This window comes from Mycteria americana, chromosome 2 (genome assembly GCF_035582795.1).
Source record: "Mycteria americana isolate JAX WOST 10 ecotype Jacksonville Zoo and Gardens chromosome 2, USCA_MyAme_1.0, whole genome shotgun sequence".
In the NCBI taxonomy this organism is placed as follows: domain Eukaryota; kingdom Metazoa; phylum Chordata; class Aves; order Ciconiiformes; family Ciconiidae; genus Mycteria; species Mycteria americana.
The window spans coordinates 36,495,266-36,517,938 of NC_134366.1; the positions used below are offsets into that span (position 1 = coordinate 36,495,266).

The 22,673-nt window shown below is 48.8% G+C and overlaps 1 protein-coding gene across 2 annotated transcripts in view; it reads right to left on the reverse strand.

Moving 5' to 3' along the window:
- The window catches only part of IGF2BP3 (insulin like growth factor 2 mRNA binding protein 3), a 118,529-nt gene extending 112,933 nt beyond the window's left edge, over positions 1 to 5,596 (reverse strand). Inside the window, exons 1-3 of one of the 2 annotated variants that reach the window (XM_075492986.1) lie at positions 5,315 to 5,596; positions 4,625 to 4,846; positions 3,302 to 3,362 (exon numbers count right to left, since the gene is read on the reverse strand). In XM_075492986.1, the coding sequence (XP_075349101.1) occupies positions 3,302 to 3,362; positions 4,625 to 4,799 (236 nt within the window). In that variant the 5' untranslated portion in view covers positions 4,800 to 4,846; positions 5,315 to 5,596. Of the gene's footprint in view, positions 1 to 3,301; positions 3,363 to 4,624; positions 5,206 to 5,314 lie in introns of those variants that run through there. The other variant, XM_075492985.1, reaches the window with a different exon arrangement.
- Between the last annotated feature and the right edge of the window lie 17,077 nt (positions 5,597 to 22,673).

Below are 22,673 nucleotides of genomic sequence, written 5' to 3' on the forward strand. Positions count from 1 at the left end.
GCACATACGCCATGGGCTGCCACCATCCTCCTCCCGCATTGCTGCTTTGCGAGAAGAAAACCCATCTAAGTAGCGATCGTGACTAACAGTGCCCTGCCTTCCCTCGCAGAGCGTGACTAGCAGTCAGAATTATTACAATGCCTTCTCCAACTTTTGCATAAAGTGACCTAAACCTTTAAATATTGCAATAGCCTTCCTCCACACCAAGGGGTCTGAATGCAGAAATGCTGCATTCCTTTGACATTCCCTTGACATTTCAGTAGTAAGTCAGGAATCTACTCTGAGCTTATTAAATACTTTGCACCTCCCCCAAAATAATTCTCCACCCTTCCACCAAGGAAACCTTGACCAGGCCCCTTCTTTCAACCACAGCATATCCCCTTGTCTGTTTTTAAATGCTTCCAGGGGGGAGGGGAAGGAGAAAGCCACACATGGGATCTCTCCTTCCTTCCACAGCAGGTAGGAAGGTAATTTTGCAAACCTGGGTGTGCCTACTTCAAATCTGAAGATCCAGCAAGGGCTGGAATGCAGTGACTACTGGGCCCAAGAATTTCACCCTGAATAACAAGCCAGGCACACTCCACTGTCTTCTGGATTCAGCTCAACTTTATGGCAACCCTAGCTGACACCACCTCTTGACCTTCCTTTATGTGACTAGGATACGGATTACCAAACCCTTACCCTTTCCTCCCGTGCACCTCAGCTGCCTCTGGAGAAAGATACCCACAAACTACCTTTGCAAGTAATAATATACACACCCTGCTAAAAAAAAAAATTAAAAATCCTATTTAAGGAGGTTGTAAGGAGGGGAGCTAGGACTCTCCATGAAGCAGGCTCACAGCAGCAGAGGTCAATACAATGTATTGAATAATTTCAGTGCACTACAAAACAACTTTTGCTCTTATGAAGTAATCATTTGACCAAACTATTAACCGTACACTCATGCTGAAAGACAGACTTGACACATCCACTTTTTTTTTTTTAATGGCGTCACTGCTCTAACCGTATCTCACACACTGGAGTGCACAGGGCTCTCTGGAAAGCGTTGCCTGGCCTTGCAGTGTGCAAACGCACTGGGTGGGCCTGGTGAGCAACACATACACACACCCCCCAGCTGCATCTGACACCTTTCCCTTGTGTAAAAAGATACAAAGACTTCGAATAAGTTACTTTGAAAGCACCTTAATAACCAGTTTCACCAAAATACTCAACGTTTGAAAACTGTGTTTTTACACATTATCTAATAACTCTAAATATATGCCCAGTAAGCAACGTTTAGAGACATGGAAAAAATCTCCAACTTTTTGACCCCCCCAAAAAAAGAAAAGTATTAAACATCTATAAAAGGAACAAGAGAGTCACTTTTACATATGGAGGCCACTGAATGAATTTTAAGTGGCTTTCTATATTTGATTTTGGGAGAGGGGGAGCGGAAACAAAGGGGAAGGAAGTGCAGTTATGAGAAATGCAATTTAATTTTCTGTTAAACAGAAGTATAAATCTGAACCATATCTAATACATTCCAACATGATACTGCACGATCAAACAGTGTTTTAACAAATAAGGGCTTTGGGAGAAACAGTACGGGTAAGCTGATACAATTACATTTGCAATTTTTTCAATATTATGCCTATATGTAGGCAACGCATGCCTAGAAAAGTGCTTAAGTTCAGTCCAGAATTCTTTTCAACATGTTACAGACAGATACATATTTCTGGTAATTGCTAATTTACAGACAAATATGAAAACAATATGAAGAATGGACTTTTACACCAATTCAGCTGACAGCTGAAAGAACAGGAAAATACTTTTAAAGACATGGAACACTGATAAAAAAAAAAACCTCTTGAGGGGGCCACCAGTGATTTAAAATTTACCTTTATATGATTGAAATGAATTTGTTTTCAACAGCATAAATAGAATACTACTTGTGCAAGCTTAAGATTAATAAGCATGATAATAAATCTATTTATTACAGAGACTAATAGGAAATGATCAATTCTTCTGTCCCATGGAATTTTCTCATTAAATCTAAAAATATATTCAGTCTACAACAGTATTTTTGTATACACAAAAGATCTGAAATATAGGCTACTGTAAATCAAAGCCATATAGCTTGCATAATAAATGAGAAAGAGCACATACAGCATATTAATTTCCAATGAAAAGCATCAAATAAATATAAGCATAAAGATTAGCATGCTATGAATTGGTCCAGAGAGGGGTTCCCCCTCCCTTAACTAGAGCAAAAATCCTCCATACTTTCTCAAGCAAAGCTTTCCTCTAACACTAAATAGTGATTAAACTTAATTTGCAAAATACCAAGATACAATGCCCATCAAGACAGCTAATTCACCTTTTCAAATCACCTATTTTAAGACTGCACTTTTTAAAATAACCCTGAAATAGTAGAAGCCCCTTTTAACAAAGTTACACAGACAGACATACTTCCCAGATTGAATAATGGAGTACAGGAACAAGCACGTGGAAAGTTTGATCTATTTTGCTTTTACTCTCTAGTGCACGCCAGGTTTTCTATAATCTAAATATTTGTGAAAGAAGCAGGCTGAATTGCTATAGGCAGTATAAAAATGCTACCCTGCTCTATTGCAAGTATTGCTTCTTTACACGAGGCCCAACAAAATTACTACCTTGCAAAAATTAAACATACATTTAGAAATTAAGGATGCATAAATCCTGTCCTTATTGGGAAGAAGTCATTCTCCTGCTGCTTCTATAGACCAGCTCAAAATAGTGATGAAAAATACTCTCAAATACAGATGAGACTTCTACTATGTGCCTATAAAATGCTGCAGACTCCAACATGGCAGGATCAAAAAAATATGTATACCAGTATATTTACAAGATGCTTTTTGTTGCTGGAGCAAAGCTCATGTGCTTGCCCGTTATACGGTTCACAACACCACATTTCATTTCCTGCTAACACCCAGATTTTAACTCTTCTCATGGAACTTTAAATTTTAAAATCTTCACAATCATTTGCCATGAGACCATAATAACTTGCTTCTCCCGCAAAAAGGCTTTTTGTTTGGGTTTTTTGGGGTTTGGTTTTTTTTTTAATAAATTAAATACTACCACTGCTGCCCGGCCAAGACACTACATTAGAAATAGAGGGGGTGATTCTAGACAACCTCGAGGACAGCACAGAGTGCACGCCTGTGGGTTTAAGAGAGCGGTCCATTTATCTACAAGGAAGAGAAACACAAACCTAAGCATTTTTCGAATTGCTTCTCACCGGCTAGCTGAAGGCAAGGGGGGGGGGGGATTGAAAATAAATTACCTTTGTCTTTTAGGGACTGAATGTTCAACTTCTATGAGTTTCCCATGCAGCTCCACTTTACCTGCAGAGATAAACAGAAAGGGGAAAATATTTGAGCGCAGCTGTGCATCCCTCGCGTCCCCGTCTCCCGGAGAGGGTTTGCAGGGGTGCAAAGCAGGGGACGAGAGCGCAACACGTTAGCCCATTCATCGGCAACCCGGGCACCGGCGGAGCGGGGACCCGGCGCCCGGGAAGGCAACACAGCCCGGCGCCGAGCCGCTACCGCGGGGGAGCCGGGGCTGCCCTCGGCGGGGCCCCTTCCTCCGCCCCAGCCCCGAGCTCAAAGCGACCCGTGAAATGCCGTGTGCGGGAGCCGGGCTCGGCCCCGTCTCGGGGAGGGAGAGCGGGTGCTCCGCCGCCCCCCGCGCCGCCGCCGGGCCTCCAACTTCGGGCGGTTTTCTGCGCGAAAGCGGGCGGGAAGGCAGCCGAGGCGAGACACCGAGCACAGCCCGAGCCCATCTTTTCCGAGGGAGCCTCTCCCAGCAGATCTCCGAAAAGCCGCTTCACACGAAAAAAAAATTAATTTTTAAATTTATTTTTTTTTCAGCACACAAAAACAGGATGTCGGGGCCAGGAGCCGGCGCGTTGCTGGAGGCGGTGATGGGTGCGTGAGAGCAGCGAAGAGAAACCGAAATAAATAGCAGGGCAGCGCGGGGGGGGCAGGCAGGGCTCCCCCCCCTCCCAAGTTTGGGGCAATTCGGCGGCTCGCCCCCAGCCCTGCGGCCTGCGCCAAGCCGCGGGGAGCCCCAGCCCGCTCCGAGCAGAGGCGGCCCCTGCGAGGGGGTGCGGGGGGGTCCAGCTGTGCCCAACGGGGGTGCGTGCAGCCGCTGCCCCGCGGAGCGCAGCGCGCCCCCGTCTCGCTGCACCCGCCGCCCCCCCCCAATGCAGCGAGGGCCCCCGGCCAGGCAGGGCTGGCCGTGGGGTGTGGAAAAACATGGGAGCCACCGCGCCGCGGGTCCGTGGGCCCAGGCTCCCGCCCCTCCCCGGCCCCACTCCCCCGCCACGCCGGGCCAGCCCCTCCCGGGGGGCCGCCGCCGCGCAAGCCCCGCGCAAAGCCTCCGCGGGAAGGCCGGGGGGCTCCAGCCGCGCTAGGAAAACAACAGCTCGCACCTCACCTGGGGACGGGAGGGCAGGGTGGCAGGCACCCCCCTCCCCCCCCCCCCCCAAGGCCGGCGGCGCGGCCCAGCCCGCCGCTGCAGCAGCTCCGCGGCCGCGGAGGAGCGCGGGCGGCGAGAGCCGTCGGAGCTGTGGGGAGCGGGGGGTGGGGGGGAAGGGTCCGCTCACCTGAAAGTGCCTCGATGGCCTTCATGGCCCAGCTCTCGTCGGGGCAGTCCACGAAGGCGTACCCCGTCTTCACCAGGAACTGGCCCGAGAAGGGGATCTTGGAGTCCTTAAAGAGACTTTCCAGGTCGAGGGGGCTGACGTTCTCGCCGAGGTTGCCGATGTAGAGCTTGTTCATCTTCCTGGCGGCTCGGGGAGGCGCGCACCGCGGGCTGCAACCCTCGTCTTGCGAGAGGAGGTGGGGAGGAAGGGAGAAATAAAACAAAATGCGATGGAGGAAGGAGAGAGAGAGAGAGGACAGGGAAAAAAAAAAATCAGATCTGCAGCTTGTGTCCCTCCCTCTCTCTCTCAAGGGGTAAAAAAAAAAAAAAAAAAAAAAAAAAAAAAGCGTAGCGAAACGGGAGCCCTAAGTGCCTGCCGTGCTACCCGGGCGCATGGGGGGCGCGGGGGAAACACCCAGCGCCGGGGCCGCGGATGGCGGGCTGAGGAGAGGAAAAGGAGGAGGGGAGGGAAAAAAAACTACTTTTTTTGTCTTGCCCCCAAGCCCCTTTGGCAGCAGCAGGCGGACTATGAAAATGTCACACTACGTGCGTGCAGGCGCCGCCTCTCAATAAAAAAAAAAAAAAAAAAAAAAAAAAAACAGAGAAGGGGAGGGGGGAGGGAAGGAGGGAGGGAGAGAGAAAAAAAAATTACTTGAATATTCCGGCTTTTTGAATGAGCCACGTGTTCAAACTACAAATCAACTTCTCACGTGAGGAATCCCAGCTCTTCAATTAGCGAGTGGATGGGGCGCGCACACTCACGGAGGAGGAGGAGGAGGAGGAGGGCTGGGGTGAAGGACGGGGAGGGGGGCTGGGGGGAGGCTGGACAGGACAAGTTTAGAGAAGGCCGGAGGGCGGGGGAAGGGGAAACCGGAGTTGGGTGGGCGCCGGCGCTGCTCCGGCCTGCGCCGCCTCTGCCCTTCCGCCGGGGGAGTCCGCTCCGCGCGCCCCCGCCGCCCAAAAACGGCTGGGCGGCCGCACCTCCCCCCGTGCGAGCGGGGTGTGATCCCGGGGAGGGAGGGGAAAAGGCACCGCAATGCCCGCCCCCCGCCCCGCTCCTCCCCCGCCGTGCCAGGCTGTGGGGATTATTCATTGGGGTCGTGCCTGGGCGATCCCGCTCCCCGGCACCGTGGGTCGGGGGGGAGGGTGGGGAAGAGGAGGAGGAGGAGGAGGAGGAGGGGGAAGAAGAAGAAGAAGAAGAAGAGGGGGGAGGAGGTGCGGGCGCGGGGGGAGGCGGTGGGGGAGAGCGGGGATCCGCTCCCGCGCAGAGCCGCCGCGGCTGCGTGCTGGGGGGCTGCGCGGGGCGAGGGCGGAGGGTCTCTCCAGCCTCGGAGGAGCCCCATATGGTAATGTTTCTGCATCACTCGCAGTGCCCCTTGCGCTGAACCTCACGGAAAGGAGGAGAAAGGCGGGGGGGGGGGGGGAGAAAAGACAAAGGGGTGGAGAGGAGTTGGGGGATGATGAAGAAGGGGAGAGTCCTGGGGCGAGGGAGCCGCGCTCCGGCGCTGCCCGGCCCGGGGAGGGGCGGGGGCACCGCGCTCCCTTTCCAGCTGGGTAATGGTGGACGGCGCGGGGGTGAAACGCGAAGGCACCGTTGCCCTCGGCTGGTAACGGCACACAAAGGGATTTGGCGACCCCTCTCCTCCCCCCCCACCCCCCGGCCCGGTTTAAGGAACCATTCATAATTCTCCACATTCGTACGGATACAATGGTGGGCTTGTGGGGGAGGGGTTTGGGGGTGTGGAGCCTTTCCAGTGCAAACAAAATGTTGCCTGAAGATGAAGAAAGGATACGGAAATGAAAGCCAGCGCTGTGTTTAATATAGCGATCTAGTAGGTTTTGTTTAATAATTCAACGCACTTTAGCCGAAGGTTTCATTTATTCCGTGGTAGGCTTCTTGCGGTACGTTTTCATAGGTGTATCCGTGGAAAATGGTTAAATACTTTTATTAGCGAGCAGTGAATGGATTTCCACATGTCCTGTAGCACGTCTGGACATCCGTAGTAAACAGGAACGCTCCATAGTTTTGTGCCTAACTTCCACCAAGTAGACAATTAAAGCGGGGTGATTTAAATCTCCTCGGAAGCCGTGCTGGGGGCAGGCTTTGGTCACCCGCGCTCCGGCCGCTGCAGCTCGGCCGTGGCGGTGGTACACGGGGCTCGGAGGGAGAGCAAGTGGCTGAAGATGTCGCTTGTGGTGGTATGATGCAAGGAGACATGTCTTACCATGAGGGCTGGAGCCCCAGACCATTGTGAAATTGTCAGGGGCTGGGTGAACGTTGCAGCGAGTTGGAAATACGGCCCTTTTGTTGTGTGCATCCGAGCGCTTGGCTTGCCGAGAAACTAATATTGGTAATTTCAACCCATTGTTTAATCTCAGTGTCATTTTTATGAACTTTTAATTGTCAGCTTGTGCTTGAGGAAAGCGAGTGTTTTGTGTTCCACTCATCAGAATTTAATCACAACTTCCATTTTGTAGAAAACTAGCAAATAATTGTCCTGGGGATAGAGAGAAATACTTTTTTTCCTACCGTATTAACCTGTTTATGACTTTTCGATGCTGGATGTGGCATTTTTCCTAAATGAATTTGTATTTCGTAACCCCGTCCTGTGTAGTCTGGCTAAAACAAAAATTGTCTGTCCAAGTTAAAAACAGCCCCCTCCAAACTACCACATTCTTAGTTAAACTTGTGAAAGGAATTAGTCACTGTTCTTGCAGATTAATTGCATTCTTTATAAATTTGATTTGTACTGAATCTATAAGGCAGTCTGCATGTGCTCATTTCTACATGGTTGGTCTATAGCGTGATCTGGTATTTCCTCTTAAAACTGCTCAACAGGGTGTATATATTTCATTTAATATTCTAGTTTGATAATCTGTTTTTCTGGAAGATTTTTTTTTTTAAGAAATTAAGATTGAGAGTTCATGATAACAATATGCATCAGTTGTCCAATAACATCATAAACCGCTTTGTAATCAGATGATTGGAAAAAAACCCTCGCTTATTAGCAATCCCCTTTTTTTTGATACTCTGAAAACATCTTGCTAATAAGCTGAAATATTTTCTGTAAAGCTAGATAATGTATAGCTTTGTTTGTCAAGAAGTGTGGGTTGGTTAGTGGTTTCAAGACTAAATCCAAACCTTGAATGCCAAAAAAGGCAAATCAACAACAAAAACTTGCTCACGCTGCCTGACAAATCTCCGCTTCCCTGTACAGAAGAACACAGTTCAGATCAGTTGGGCACTCCCAAATCTTACCGTTATTGAGAACATAGTTTTACAATTGGAGATGTAATTTATTTTGGCAGTCACAAATCAAATGCATGAGCACACATCAGAGCATTCTCACAGTTAACGTGTTTTTCGAGCCACCGCCGGAAGAAAAGGCATTATAAAAATTTTCTTTTTTTCCCTGTATTTCAGATATTTATGTTTATCGCCCACACAAAGCAAGAAGAAGTTAAAATACTTACACAAATATTCTACACGAGGAAGCAAAGCCAATCTTTAATTAGCAAGGGCTTTTACGACAGTCTGCCATTTAGAATTAAAACTCAACCATGTGCTTCTTCCCACCTCCGGGGTGAGACACCGAAAGCCTCCGCCGCGTCCACCCACCCCCTCTTCCACGGGCACGGGCGGGCAGGGCGCCCCCTCCCTCCCCCCCTCCCGAGGCCAGCAGCCCCCCCGCTCCCGCGGGGTTCCCCCCTCAGCGCCCGGCGGGCGGGTAGCACCTCGGACGGTCCGCAGCCTCAATGTTTACCATTAAATGCCTTTTTGGGGGTGGGGGTTTTTTTGGACTACCGCCGCCCACGGAAGGCTCCTGCGTGGGTTTGCGGCTGAGGCGCGGCCGCCCACGCGATGGGCAGCGGGGGCCGGGCAGCCACCGCGGGGCGCAGGGGCGGCGGGCGCCTTCCGCGCTGCCGCGGGGCCTAACGGCCGCCGGGCGGCCACCCGCCGGGCTCCCGGCCTCCGCCCGCCGCTGCGACGGCGGGGGCGCCGCTGCCGCCGGCCCTGCCTCCTCCCGCCGCCCCTCACGGCGCCGCGGGCGCGAAGCCGCCGCTCCTCGCGGGGCGGCCGCCCCCGCCGACGGGACAATCGCGCCGACCCCCCCGGCCCGAGCCCCGCCGAGGGGCGGCGGCGGCGGCCGCGCCCCCTCCCCCCCCGCGCCGCGGCCGCGAGGCGCCGCCAGCCCCGGGGGCGCGGAGCCGCCCCGCGCGCCCAGCCGCGGGCGGCCATAGTAACTCGTAGTAAGCGGCGCGGGGCGTGGCGCGGCGCCGGCTCCCATTGGCTGCGCCCTGCGCCTACCAGCGCCGCCCGCCGCCGCGGCGCGGGCGCCACTGGCTGGCGGGCGGGTGCGCGCGGCCGCCCATTGGCTTCCGCGCCGGCCCCTGCGGCGCGTGGCGCGAAAGCGGCGGCGGCCGCGCGGCGGGGGAGGCGGGGGCGGCTGCCCGCGCGGCGGCGGCGGCGGGGCGGGGCGCGGCGCGGTGAGGGGAGGGGGCGGCGGCGGCGGTGGCGGCCAGGGGAGGGCAGGGACGGGACGGGAGAGTCAGCCCGCTCCCTCCCGGCGGCGGGCTGGGGCTTTGTAAGGCGGTAAGTGGGTGCCACGCCGCAGAGGTGCCGGTTCCGGGGGCCTCCGGCTCAGCGGCGGGCCCGGGCGCCGCGCCGCAGCCGTAGCCGTAGCCGTGCCGGGAGGGCGGCGAACAAAGGAGCGGCAGGGCGCGGGCGCCTTACAGGAAGGGGGAGCGCGGCCGGCTCCGCGCGATGCCCGGACCGGGGAGCCGCGGGGCGGCGGCGGGTCTTCAGGGTCTGGGGGGCAGTGGCGGCGGTGGCCCCTCGCAGCCGGGGGTGCCGGCGTACCCGGGCGCTGGAGCGGTGCTACCGGTGGGTCCGACCGCCCTTCCCGAAGCGCGCACCGCCAGCCCGTCCGGGCAGCTCGGGGAGGCGGCGGCGGCGGCTTGGTGCCGGCGGCTGGTTCGGCTCCCAGGGCTGGGAGCGGGCTCAGCTCGGCTCCTCGGAACCGCAGAGGCTGCCTGGGCAGGCAAGGCGCTCTGCAGAGTGCTGCTGGAGCGCGGGGACCTGCTCGCTCCCACTCGAAAGTTTTGATCACAAAACCCTGCAGCAGCCGGTGCATTAGCAACTGGGAGCGCGGCGGCTGGCTGCGCGGGTGTGAAATGGTACGGATAAATTCCACGGTTGCATCGGAAGTTTTAGGGCTTGAGATAAAACATTGTAGCCAGCTCTGTTCGAGTCTTCTTTTTTTGTCAATAAAAAAAAAGAATTATAAAAAGGTTAGCTGTCTGTGCTGTTTTGCTTACTGGAAAGTTAAGGGAATTCTTTCATTTTGTAATGCAATGTTATCACAGTATTATTGTATTAAAATAATACAAGCAATTTCTAAATAAGTGTTCCAGTATATAAAACGTTGTGACTGTGGCTTAGAGTGAATCTCTGCATGCTGATTTGAAAGTAAGTATTTTATTTTTTTGCATTTTGTCCAGGGATCTCTATTCAAGTACTGATTGCTCAGTTCATCTTATTTTCAGCTTTCAAACATTTGCAAACAGATCTTGCAAAACAAAAATCTGATCACGTACATTTAAATTAGGTGAAAATAGCTTATAGTCTTTTCTGAATATGTATATACACAAACTTTTCGTCAGTGTTCACTTCACTTGGTGCAGCTGGATTTAAAATGGGACTTTCAAAATAGAACTTACCGTATTTCAGTTTGATACCTGAAACCTGAGATGTTTGCAATTGTGGTGGAAAGAGAATGTAGAGAAAATATACATATATCATGTATAATACAGCCAGACAAATTCAGAAGTTTGTTTGATCAAGTGACAGGAAGAATTGCCAATATGGCTTCCTCTAGCTACAAAATATTTTGTGGGGCTTTCACAAGGAGTGGAGAACTGCAAATGAAGGCGTTATTTCAGAAGTAAAAGTGTTTCTCACTAGTTAAATGTATTTTAACTCGGTTCAGATTGATTTTCTGTTCTGTTTTTGTTTTGTTTTATTTTCTTACATTTTAGAGAAATCAGAATATATTTCTTGTTTGCTCCTCCTGTGATCAGGGAGATCTTTTGCCAAGGGGGAAAAAATATCAAGTAAGGGAGTAAAATGGGGCAGCAACCCAAGCATGAAATCCCTTTGGCGAGAACAATGAGACCCTCCTCTCCAGAATCTGTTTTGCCTTACTAGTACGATAGTGGTGTTTTCAGCTAGCGGTATCATAGGTCTATGGTGAATTCAGCCCCAGGACCTTCTGTATCTTAAAGTTATAAGAAAGGAGTGTTAAATTTGCATTTTAATACCTGGTACTGGTTAGATTTTGATGCCCAGAGTTCCTTCCAAGTAGCCATTATTTAATGATAAGAAAAAATCTCCATTTCTTTTTCTCTAAAAAAATTCTGGTGTAATGCTGGCCTTTGAAGAAACTCTGCAACATTTTGATTTTAATATTTTTTTAAAATCTTATTTTGGATATAAATTAGTTATTGTGTTATATTAAAGCAAATTTGGAGATGCTAGCTGCTGAAGTTTCACAGTTTACAATTTTTTTTTGTTTTAATTTGGTTGAATATCTTAAAATATATTCTATTGCCTGAGGTTGATAGGAATTCTTTGCCTTCCAGTTCAGGCAATAGTTTGGTTCAGATTTTGGTTATGTCTTTTACAAATTTAATCAGGAATAAGTGTTCCAATTTCAATGTAACATTAATGAAAAAAGCTGTTTAAACTGGCCATTAATACATGTATCCTTTGAAGAACGTGGTCATGAATGTTTGTATTTAAACTGTGTTTTCCCAACACAGTATATATTTATTATTTGCTACTTGTTTTTGTTTCTGCTCTGTTTCTTAAGCAGACTGAATAGTTGAGTCTGTGAATTATAGAGTATATGACGATTTTAAACTACCTGTGAGGCTGAAGGCTGAGCTGCAGGACTGTTGGCTCCTCCTGCAGACATTAGTGCTTATATCTGAATAATTTCAATAAGTCGTTTCAGTTATTCTTTATCATCTGGTTTAAAATAAATTAGGCTTAGTCTTTTGTGTTTCTCATGAAAGCCATACCATATAACTGTTTCCTTTGCAATGGGTTACCTTAGTATATTGTACATATTTTTAGGTATAAAATGTTAGGGAATTTTGATTACAAGAGATCTATTTGGGTGGGTATTGTCAGTATAAAATGGCTGGCACAATCTTTTCATATAAGGGAATACCCATCTTTTTTTCCCCCAAGTTATGGTTCTTTGATAGTTGATTAGTCAATGAAGTTTGACCTTATTTTTTCTAAAACATTTTATGTACAGCCTAGTTATTGCCAAAAGTAGCTAAGTCAAGTAACTAAAACTTCTACAAAAGTAAGTATTTAAGTAGGAGAAGAGAGATCTGTAAAACAAAAATCCCCTGCATCCCCATAAGGCATAGCCTGTGAAAATAAATACAAGTCTTAGTCTGACAAAATTAAAGTGCATACATATAGTGTTACTTTCATGCTAATTAATTCCTGTTTTAAAGCTCAATTTACATCTCAATTGAGCAATCCTTGATACAACTGGAGGCACACAAATATATCTTAGACTAAGTAGTAGTTTCTACAAATTTCAGATTCAAGTTTTTCTTCAAGAAATATTTTTGGTTTCTGTAAAGTTTTGCAACAGTAAACAGTTTATCTGAGCTTCTAAATGCTTTTGAAGTACTACTTAAACCAAAGTTAAAAAATCAAGTAGGAAAACATGAAGCAAATTCTATATTTAGGTAAACCTGAGTCTGCAAGTCTAGTTTAAAGCTATTTTTTGCAAGCCTGTTTTGAGTCCATTGTTTGAACGTATAGTCGTGCTGTAGGAGTGAGGCTGAGCTCGCAGAACACACACTAACAAAGTACCATAATGAGGTCACAGAGGCCAGAGGAAAAAATTCAGCTTTCTTGCATCAGACCTGTGATAAAGCCCCAGCCTATATGTAAACAGTCAGTGAAACATTCTCATAGGCAACAGCTAGAGGAAAGACTAATTTACCTTCTTTGCCATAGGTTAACCATGTAAAAGTATAGTCAAAGCTGTGTTAGCAAAGAAATGCCAAAATTTGTTTATTTTCGTTCTTTGGGTGAAAAAAAATGTTAATTGCATGCCTCAATCTACTCTCTTACGCTAAATGATGGCTCCAGGAAAATTCAGAAGTGTTTTGTACCCCTTTGTTTTAGCTTTGTGTGGGTTTCTAATATTAACACTCAATGCTGAAATCCTAATTTTGAACTGAAATATGGTTCTAGTCAAAATATGATCTTAATTTTTTTCAAAATAAAAAATATCCAATGTCAGTTCTGATGGTAACGAAACATAGATGTAAAGTAACTTGATTCAATTGAGTGTTCAAGTTGCTTAATTAAACCCTGAAATTCAGGAAATTCTAGTTAAATTCCCTGCAGCCCTGGCAAGTTAGTAAAAATACAGAGCTTTCTCCCTTAAAGTTAAAAAAAAAAAAAAAAAAAAAAGAAAAAATCAAAATAATTGAATCTGTATTTCTGAGACAATAAGAATAAATGGGGATGTTTCATATCAGTAGTATAGTCTAATTATTTGATTGACTATAACTTTTTTTATATCCTGACTTTTTAATTTTCATTGCACACTTCTAATGCTGCCTTAGGCTTTAGGAAGCTAAAACTGGCTCAAATACTGCTGGTTTTGAATGTGCATAAGTTTTCAGCAAGTTGTGGTTATTTACTTTGAGAAAGAGAAAAGTGTGGGCAGAGAGAGTTAAGCAGTGGAAAGAAAAAGACAAAAGTGTTTCCTGGCTCTGCGAAGTCAAAGGCCAACAGGTGCCCGCTCAGTTTCTTAGGAAATCGCTCCCTGGCCTGGCTAAAAGGTTATGCTCATGAGCTGCAAATGGGATTTTCAAATGCTGGCTTTTGAAGAAACAGAGCAAACCAGATCAGCTTTCTGGATGCAAATGCTGTCAACCTAATTTATGGTTTTCCCCATGTCCTGTAAGTAAGTTGCAGAGGTTCAAAACTAACTTCGAAGTGGTTCATGGGTGTATTCCAACGAGGAGCAGCGAAATGTCAAGTTTCAAAGTTCAGTTGTCTTAATAATTAGGAAAGAGGGAACAACCCTTTCTTTTCCAATAAGAAAAATACATTTTGCCCTGTACATGCTTCCAGACAGCTTAGAAACTGTTTTGAGTAGGAAGAAAAAAATCTTGACAAACTGTAGCCTAAGGGAAGATTTTGTTTTCTCTATAAATTATGAGTGAAAAAAGGAGTGAAAAAGATATGAGGTTTTATACCTGAAATCCCCACAAGAACCCTATTGTACAGACACGCAGTTTCCATCTGCTGCAAATAAAGTTGCAATTGATTCAGTTTATTCTTATACAAATGTTGGGGTTTGTTTCTTTTTTTTTTTTCTTTTAAATGTTGGACATCTTGTTGCAAGCCTATAGCATAAGACATTGTATCTGTGCACGCATAGACTCATCTTAAAACTTCTGCAGAGGCTGGTGAAGAGGCAAAACAAGCCAGGACTTGCTCTGCAGTTCTGAAATTGTAGGTCAAGCAGTGGAAAACTCTGAACACCTTTGAGATCTGCTTATCAAATGACTATTTCTGGTTGTAAACATCATAGATGCAGAACCCATATATGAAATTTAAGAATATATACGAAATCCAGGGTTTATTTTCAAAACTGTTGAATTTCTAAATTAATAAAGCTAATATTTTCTTTTGGATCTGCATTATATTTCATAAGTGTATGGTTTTTCTCCTGTATTAATTTGTTGTTGTTAAAGTGTTAATTTACTAATATTTTTTACTAACACATTTTCTGATAAGGTTTTTAAAAATTTTGTAATCTCAAAACCAACTTTATCGATTATATCTTTATTATTATTATTCATCTTCTTTTTATACACTTTAAGGATACAAACATTCCTAAATCCTGAACAAGTACATCTGAAATTAAGAAATAATCTAAAAAAATCAAGAAATAGTAACAAAAGAGTAAAACAAAAGGGCTGTTCTGTTGTTTTGCGCAAGAGGTGAAGCATTTCTTGCAGTTAAATACTGAATACAGCACTTAGTCTTTCCAGGCAATCCATTCTTTTCCATAACTCTTTTTCCATGATCCTTGAAATAAATCGGGAATAAGTTTTAGATACGGCAAAACACTGTACTCCTGACTGTGTTAGAAATCCCCATCAATGACTAATCAAGTGACAGGTGAAAACCTTGCCTTGCCTTGGAGTGAGAACCGGCATTATGGTTAGCTGCTATTTTAAACTCTCTATATGTAACTAAATTAATCAGAAAACAGCACCAAGAAAGAACATATTAAGACAAAATCTTAAACCCCTTTCAGCTGTGGCCAATGTTCTCTCTTAACAGTAAGGAGTTGTCCTAAAATAAGAATGGGTTCCTTTCTAGCAAATTCCTTTTTCGAAGAAACAGAAACAACGCTCAACAATTCTCAGGAAAAAAGCTCAACGGCGCAATGTTGTCAGAAATATCCTGGACAGAGGTGGTGGGGCTGCCCTTGACTGGAGCCACCAAGTCCTAGAGGAAAAGTAGAGCGATAGTGGCCAGTGCAGCTCATCAGCATCAGAGACGAAAGGCTGCCTTTGCTTGGACGCGTCCCAAAACACCTGCCTGTGGGCACAGAGGACTGCCCTTCGGGGATGGGCGAAATTCTCCTTTTTCCACTCCTGGTGTAGTATTTTTTTTAGAAAGAAGAGCCATGCCCCACCGATGGAGTCAAATCTCCACTGGTACTGTGGGTGGTAGGTGGGTCCAGATACACCATTTTAACTCCAAAATGCAAATTTTCTATATTCCTGTTTTACTATGGAAGACCTTGAATAGAGGCTGGATAGAAAAGTGCTCTACCTGCTAAAACCCAACAGATTTAATGGCATTTACAAGCTCATAAAACAGGTTCCGCAGACACACGGCCAAACTAACAGATAATTTAAAGGCAGTAGTGGAGCTTGGTTGTACGTAGGCACCGTCCCCCCGCAGCCGGGCGTTTGAGCAGCAAACTCTTTGGGGTGAATCGAGTTCACCTACGTCCAGTTGAGCGAGCGCGGCGTTGGGTGCAACGACCCTACCTACAAGGCACCCAACGAATGAGCGGGGAGGCTTTTAAAATTGATAGATGAGGCTTTCGCCTCTCCTTTTCCCCTTGGAGCGCAACAGTTGCTGCCTAACGATTGATTAAGAAACCTGCCAAAGCGTTAGGGGACCGGCTTGCGTGGGGAGGTTGAGCAGGGAAGACACCTTTCTGCCCGGGGAAGGCAGGGAAGGGAAGGAAGGAAGGGCAGGGTGGGGCAGAGCTGCACCAGAGCTGCACCAGCAGATGCCGAGGGCCGGCGCAGCCTTGGGCTCCTTGGGAAGGCGGGAGCGGAGGGTGAGCAGAAGCAGGGAGCGGGGCTGCTGGGGGCAAAGGTGGCTTTGGGGTCGTCGGACGCTTCACGGCATCACCTCCGGGCTCCCTTCCCCTCCAACAACAGGCAGATGCTTTATGGGGGCGGGTTTCCCGCACTGAAATCGCGTGAGAGGTTCAGCCCGCAGGCAGGGATGTGCAGGAAAGCCAGAGGCGGTGGGGGAGCCCCCCCGCCGCCCCCCGGCCCCCCCATAGCGCTGGCTCGCTCCCAGCCTCACGCCCCGCACGGCGGAGGAGCGCGGGGCGCGCCGCCCTCCCGCCGGCCACCCAGACAAAGCCGAGGGAGCCCTCCCTTCCAAAAATGGCCGGGGGGGCTTCGGGCGGCCCCCGCGGGCCGCGGGCGGCCCGGGGGTGGCTGCTGGCCGGCCGGCCGGCTCTGCCGTGGGGCAGCGGCGGGAGCGCTGGCACGGGGAGGCCCCCCGGGACGCGCCAGCGTGGCCCCCGCCGCCCCCCGCCGCCCCTCCTTCCCCGGCCGCCTGCCGCTCACCCATCCCCCTCGCCCGCCCGGGGTCCCTTCACACCCCACCGAAATCCTTCCCGGCCCCGGCCCCGGCCCCGGCCCCCAGCCCCTGCCCACGCTGGCTGCCCCCGCCGGGGCCGGGGAGGGCCGGCAGATTGCGGCGGGGGGCCCCGGCTGGAAAAGGGCCGGGAGGGCGGCAGCCGCTGGAGAACAGGCACACGGTGCCTTCTGGACGATGCTCCTTTGCAGTAGCCACAAAAGACCAGGCACAAAACCAACAGAGATCCTGGTTTCAAAGCAGCGGGAGAAGGGAAGGCACCAGTATTTTCCTTTGCGTTGACCTCACGGAAGGTGCCCTAACCTCGCTGCCAGGGGAAAGCCAAACCACCCCAAAATGTTTCAGCATGTGCGTGCGTTACATTAACGATTCACAATTGGCTTTATACATATTTAAATAGGGACATTATTAAGCTTGTGCCCGTCCAGACATATGCCCCTAGCAGGGGTGCTGGCTTCTCTCATTTTCTTTGGCTGTGGTCTTGAAGAGAAGATAGCAGAGCCAGAGGAAGAGTGCGTACATGCGTGGTTCCCAAGAAGGCAGATTTTACATCCCTGCATAGATAAAACACACCATCCTTCCCAAGTGCTATAGGTAAATCTGATCTTAGAAAGGCTGATGTTCTAGGCAATGATTTGCAGAGTGTTTCCTTTGCCTCCAGCAAAAGCCAAAGGGAAAAGGGTAGCAAGCGCTAAAGCAGAGAGCAAGTCACCCTGTGGGAGCTGTACCCCACAAACAGGCTGGATTCAACACACCCGAGGCACTGTCACAGTCACTGCAGATCTGTTCAGCAGCTCTTTTTCTCATAAAATACAGTCCTATCCTCCCTAGTGGCTTCACATTTACGTTTTCAGGGCAACAGGATCCTTGCTTTTCAACACGGGTGGCTAATTGTGAAGTTTGATGTGTATTTACACAGAAAAAGCAAGACAAACCTCCAGTGCTGCTTATTTTCATACCCAGTCCCTACTCTCCTTTGCCCAACTCGCAGCCATGTCTTTCCTGTTTCTTCTGTTTGTTTTCCACCCTGCTTCCCTTTTCAACCACTGACCTTAAGCTCCCACCAGATTTTCTTTCCCCAGTTGTTATCCCGTCTCCCGCTCCCTCCACCTGCATCCCGCCCCTCTCCTCTTTACTGAACAGTATTTTGTGCCTCCGTCCCTCTGCTCCTTAAGGGGGGTTTACTGTCAGTCCTGTTGTGCATTGGTACCCATGTCCTGTGGCAGGAGTCTTGTCCTAGTGCCGCCCTGATCCATGCCAGAAGGCTGAATTCAGAAAGTGAAGTCTTTTACCAGGATTTCTATAGATGATTCATGCCTGGGGAGCCCTGTGCAGGGCACTGCCTTCCACCTGCACCCCGGTTTCACACTTTCCTGCACAGCAGCTGGTACACTTGTTCCCATCAGCACAAATACGGTTGTGCTTTAGGCAATGAACTATGGGGAAAAGCACTCTTCGTGCCTCTGAAGGTCTCCTTGTTTGCAGGGCTCCCACTTGCCTCTGAGAACAGGCTTGGTGAAAGTCAGGGTTTGCTGGAGCCTTACTGCTGCTCTAGGGAAACCCTGCGTGTTCAAATTGGGTTTTGGAGAGGGCAGAGAAGAAGCAGCGCCATGAGGCACTGAAAGACCGGTTCAATATAACATGCTTGAGCAGTCCCTTCAGGGGATTGTTCTTCAAAAACAGCCCCTGGATATTTTACAGCTCTGTTTTGATGACTGGTGTCCTGTGAGCAGGACTCCAGTGGTGGTAACGTCTCACCAGAGGGTTGGGTGGAGCAGCTGTGGGCTCCGGGAGCTGCCGCCGACGGAAAAGCTGGGGTCAGCGTGATCTCAAGCTCAGGCAGACACTAGCTACAGCAGAGCCAGTTTCTGGCACGAAATTGGCACTACACTGGAGAAGAAGCAGTGCAGACCCTGAGCTGAGAGGAGGAAGTTAAAAGCAGATGAGATCTTTGTGGGTTTGCAGTAACCGATGTCTGACAGGAAGAGCGAATTCATGCCAGCATAAAGGAAAGAAAAAAAGGAGGAGGGCAGTAGTGAAAAATCCATATTGTTCACTCAGTAACTAAAGAGTCGTCTGACTCCAGAAGAAAAACAATGTATTAACTGCAAGAAGAAAAATAAGACTATTTCTGTAGCTCTCCCTGAAACTGAAGTTTTGCTTCTTTATTATTGCTAACCCTTTAGGACTGTAAACATCACCTTCTCCTCTCTGCAAATCTCTCTGCTGTTTTGAAATTTTGCAAGTTCTGCAGTTATTGATTCAAATGTTAATAGTTTGTACTCAGCAAAATACCATACAAATGGACTCATCACAAAACAACTTTCTGTAATAAGAAACTTCGCTGTAGCTGGAGGCAAGGGGGTGACTTAGCTCACAGTGCTGCGGAGAGACGAGGGGACACTGAGAGGGCTTGGCAGGTAGGGAAAGTCTTAGCACTGGTTGTGGAAAGTGGATCAAGCAGAAAGCTCCAGGTAGCGTCATCCACTGCCAGAGGTGACTTCTCGGGCAAGCATAACGTCTTCTGCATCTTCATCCCGCTCAGTCCCATTCTCCTCCATGGACAGCGGTCACGAAATTTCTGCAGCCACCTGCTCTCATCGCAGCATGGCCGTCCCTTGGTGTATCCCAGGATTTCCTCTCTCCACAAACTGTTGCTCTCCAGATTCTTCTGTTCCCTCTGTCTCCCACATACCTTTCCTTTCCTTTTTCCTTCCTGCTTCTTCAGTAACTTCCTGAGCTACTTCTGAATTTTCCAGTTTGCACTGCCGTCTTCAGCCTTGCAGCTTGTTTTCCCCTCTCCTCGCCCGTGTTCCAGTACGGTTTAGCAAAGCAACGAGAAATCCCTTCCTTACACCTCCTTTCTCGCTTCGCTTCTGGTGCATTCACTATTCTTCCCGTCGCTGAAGCTCATGAATGCCATTTGGCTTTTGCCACACACCCAGACGACCAGGAAATCCTGCCTGTCTAACTCTATCCCTTCTACATGACACTTTTTCTCTTCCATCTTTGTCAAGGAGGAACTGTATTTTTAATATAAACGTGATGCTGCTTTAGATAACACTCTCTCTTGTTAGAGAGGAAGACTACCTTCCCAGCAAAGGAAGGGAATCAAAGCAGAGCCTTCCCCGATTAAGCCTGATCTATTGCACCTGGTGAAATTTTGGAAATTCTTGGGTAGCTCTTCAGAGTCCCACTCACATTCCTCGTGATTAGTAGAAGCTTATGGGAAGTTTTTGCATGGATATCACTGTCAAGAAAGTAAGCTGGCAGTGTCTTTCAATGAGCAGTTGTGACGATATTTAAGAAGCCAACTCATAAAATTATCACTATAGCCACGGAGGCTCATCTTTCTCACCCAGAACAAGTTAGAGAGGAGACTGTGACAAAAAGACCTTGGTAGCGTTTGGAGCTGTCAGAGTTTCAGAGCTGCTTCTTCCCTGGGACTGTTATTCAGCAGGGACTTGACGCTGGTCCGCGCTGCTTTTCAGCAGCAAACGGGTCAAACAGCTGCTCGGATGCATTTAGTCGCCTCTGACGTGCCTTCGGTAAAAGGCAGCGAGACTGCACAGTGTAGTCGCAGGGAACTAATGAGCTAAAAGTAGAAAACAGGAGGAGACAACAGCAGGTGGCTTCAGCAGGCGGGAAAATGAAGGTTTATATTGCCACATGCCGCAGAGGATGATTTTAGCTATTCGGGTAGGTATTCGAGTGGAAATCCTCTCTGCCGCTCACCAGGCTCAGCAGGAGATGAGCAGAGACGCTGCTTTTAGACCCTGGTTACCTCCCTATATCCATTTCACCAGACCCGATGGGGTAGGTGGGTGCTGAAGCCCAGAGCAGGATTCATCGACAGCTGCTCTCGGTTCAACCAGAGACGGTCAAAGCCCTCTCCCTCGGTTTTGCTAAGCTTCCCCGTGCAGTTGTGCTGCGACGGAAGCAGGAGCCAGGAGTTATTTTTTCCTCCAGAAGCTGTTGAAGGGAGTGGGTTTCATCTTTGGGACCCAGACTTTGCTGGAGACAGCCATCATTTTATCACCTGTAGCCCACGTTAATCTTGGGGTGACACATGGACGTGGCTCACAAGCCCAAGCTGGCGGGGAGCGCTGCTCCTCCCTCGGCACCGTGCAACCCGACGAGCTGGGAGGGCAGGGGGAAGAAGCCAGTGCTCCTCCTGAGCGGGACAGGGATCGCCGCGACACACACAACAGGCTTTGTGTATGTGCATGTCGCCGCGACACACACAACAGGCGTTGTGTATGTGTATGTCACCGCGACACACACAACAGGGGTTGCAACTGTAGGTCTGTCCCAGGCGAACAGGAATCCCAGCAGCGCAGGAGGCACGAGCTATCTGCAGCGCTTCCAGGGATGCTTTCCCTGAGCTCCCTCCCTCTGTGTGCTTTACAGGACGAGGGGAGAAGGGGTAAGAAAACAGAAGCTGTTGCAGCAAAGTTCACCCAGACCGATCCCCAAAAGGGAGCAAGCTCTTATAGAAGCCAGAGAGGTTTTTTATAGTGTCCTTGGGATATACATAATTTTCCTGTCCTTCAAACACCTGAGTAACTTTGTGCTCGTAAGCCATCCCAGTTACACCACTGGAACCACCCTGTTCCCGTAAGACTGTGCAGACTTTGCCATGATGTTGTTAAAGGGAACTCCTGTACTCCAGTCATCTGCAAGCATCAAGCATGTTTCCGAACTTGTGAAGGTAGCAACGGCACCTTCGCAGCCCTCAACTGACACACAGAGCACTCCCGAGAAACTTCCCTGCTTCCTCAGCCTTCTGCCAAAACCAAATTAACATAGGGAATGGGTTTTATTCATGTAAAAATACATACCTGGCAAAGGGGATATCTTAAATGCTTGGAATATCAGCAGCTTTGCTTACCATCACATAACGTGCTGGCTGACCGGGGTGCAGAAGCCATGGAGCAAAACAGCGTCTCAGCTTGGGAGACAGAGCGCAGAGGGGGGAAGCCATCAGACCTGTTCTGCTCATCCTCTGCTAACCCAGCCCGGCTCATCCCTGGGGTAACATGGACTATCTGGGTGGAGAGACAGTGAAACTGTCTCAAAGGGGATATTTGGCAATTTGGACTGTTTTTTTTAAAGAGGGTAACACCTACGACACCTTGGAAACTCGCTGTTTAAAAATAAAGTTCAGTGCTTTTTTTTCATGGCAGGGGAGGGACAGGCAGAGGTGAGATGACTCTCTCAGAGTGATTACTCCAGCCAATGTGGACTTGGAACCAAGCGTTGCCATTCGGAGGGTTACTACACTTAATATGAATAAAACCCCTCTGCTTAGGATAGCTGAATCTCCCCAGTTTTGTTTAAAAATAAGAACATAAATAAATATTACACTCTGTTTTGCCACACTTCCCAGTCTACCGCTCTGGTGAGCCAGAAGAAGCTGCAGTTGTTTCCAGGAAGCGAGTGGTAGGCTACATTCCTGCTCCCATCCTCATCCTCCCTTCTCTTTGCAGCACCTCTGTTTCAGCAGACTAACGGCTGTCACAGGGATTGACAGAAACTGCACCTATTCCGGGAGAAAGGGAGTCACCATTAACAGTTCCTTAAAGGACAGCTATCAACAGATGTTCTGGTCAAGAAAAAGCCAAAGATGCCTTTTAAAAAAGAACAGAGAGGTTGAATCCAGGCTGGAGCAGAGTTTGGTCCTACTCGGAAGGGAAAAGCTGCCTCTTGCCCCCGGTGACACACGGAGTGCTGGGCAGCAACTCAAATCACAGCCATGCTCCCCCGCTCACTCTTGCTGTCTCCTGCTGGAAGGACGAGTCCCGATTCCTACAGACCAGCAGCGGGTTTCTGACCACAGGGTAGGGGAAAGGAGCCGCTGGTTTGCTCCTCATGTCACAGTGGAGCAATAAGAAACGTGTTTGAGTGACACATGTCACTAAGGGCAGGACATGACAGTTCCTATTTGACTGTCATTAACCTACCCCTCATCTCTAGCCTTACTGCAGGAGTCTTCTCCATGACAATACCTGAAGCATGCCTGAAGATCTGCCTCCTCCAG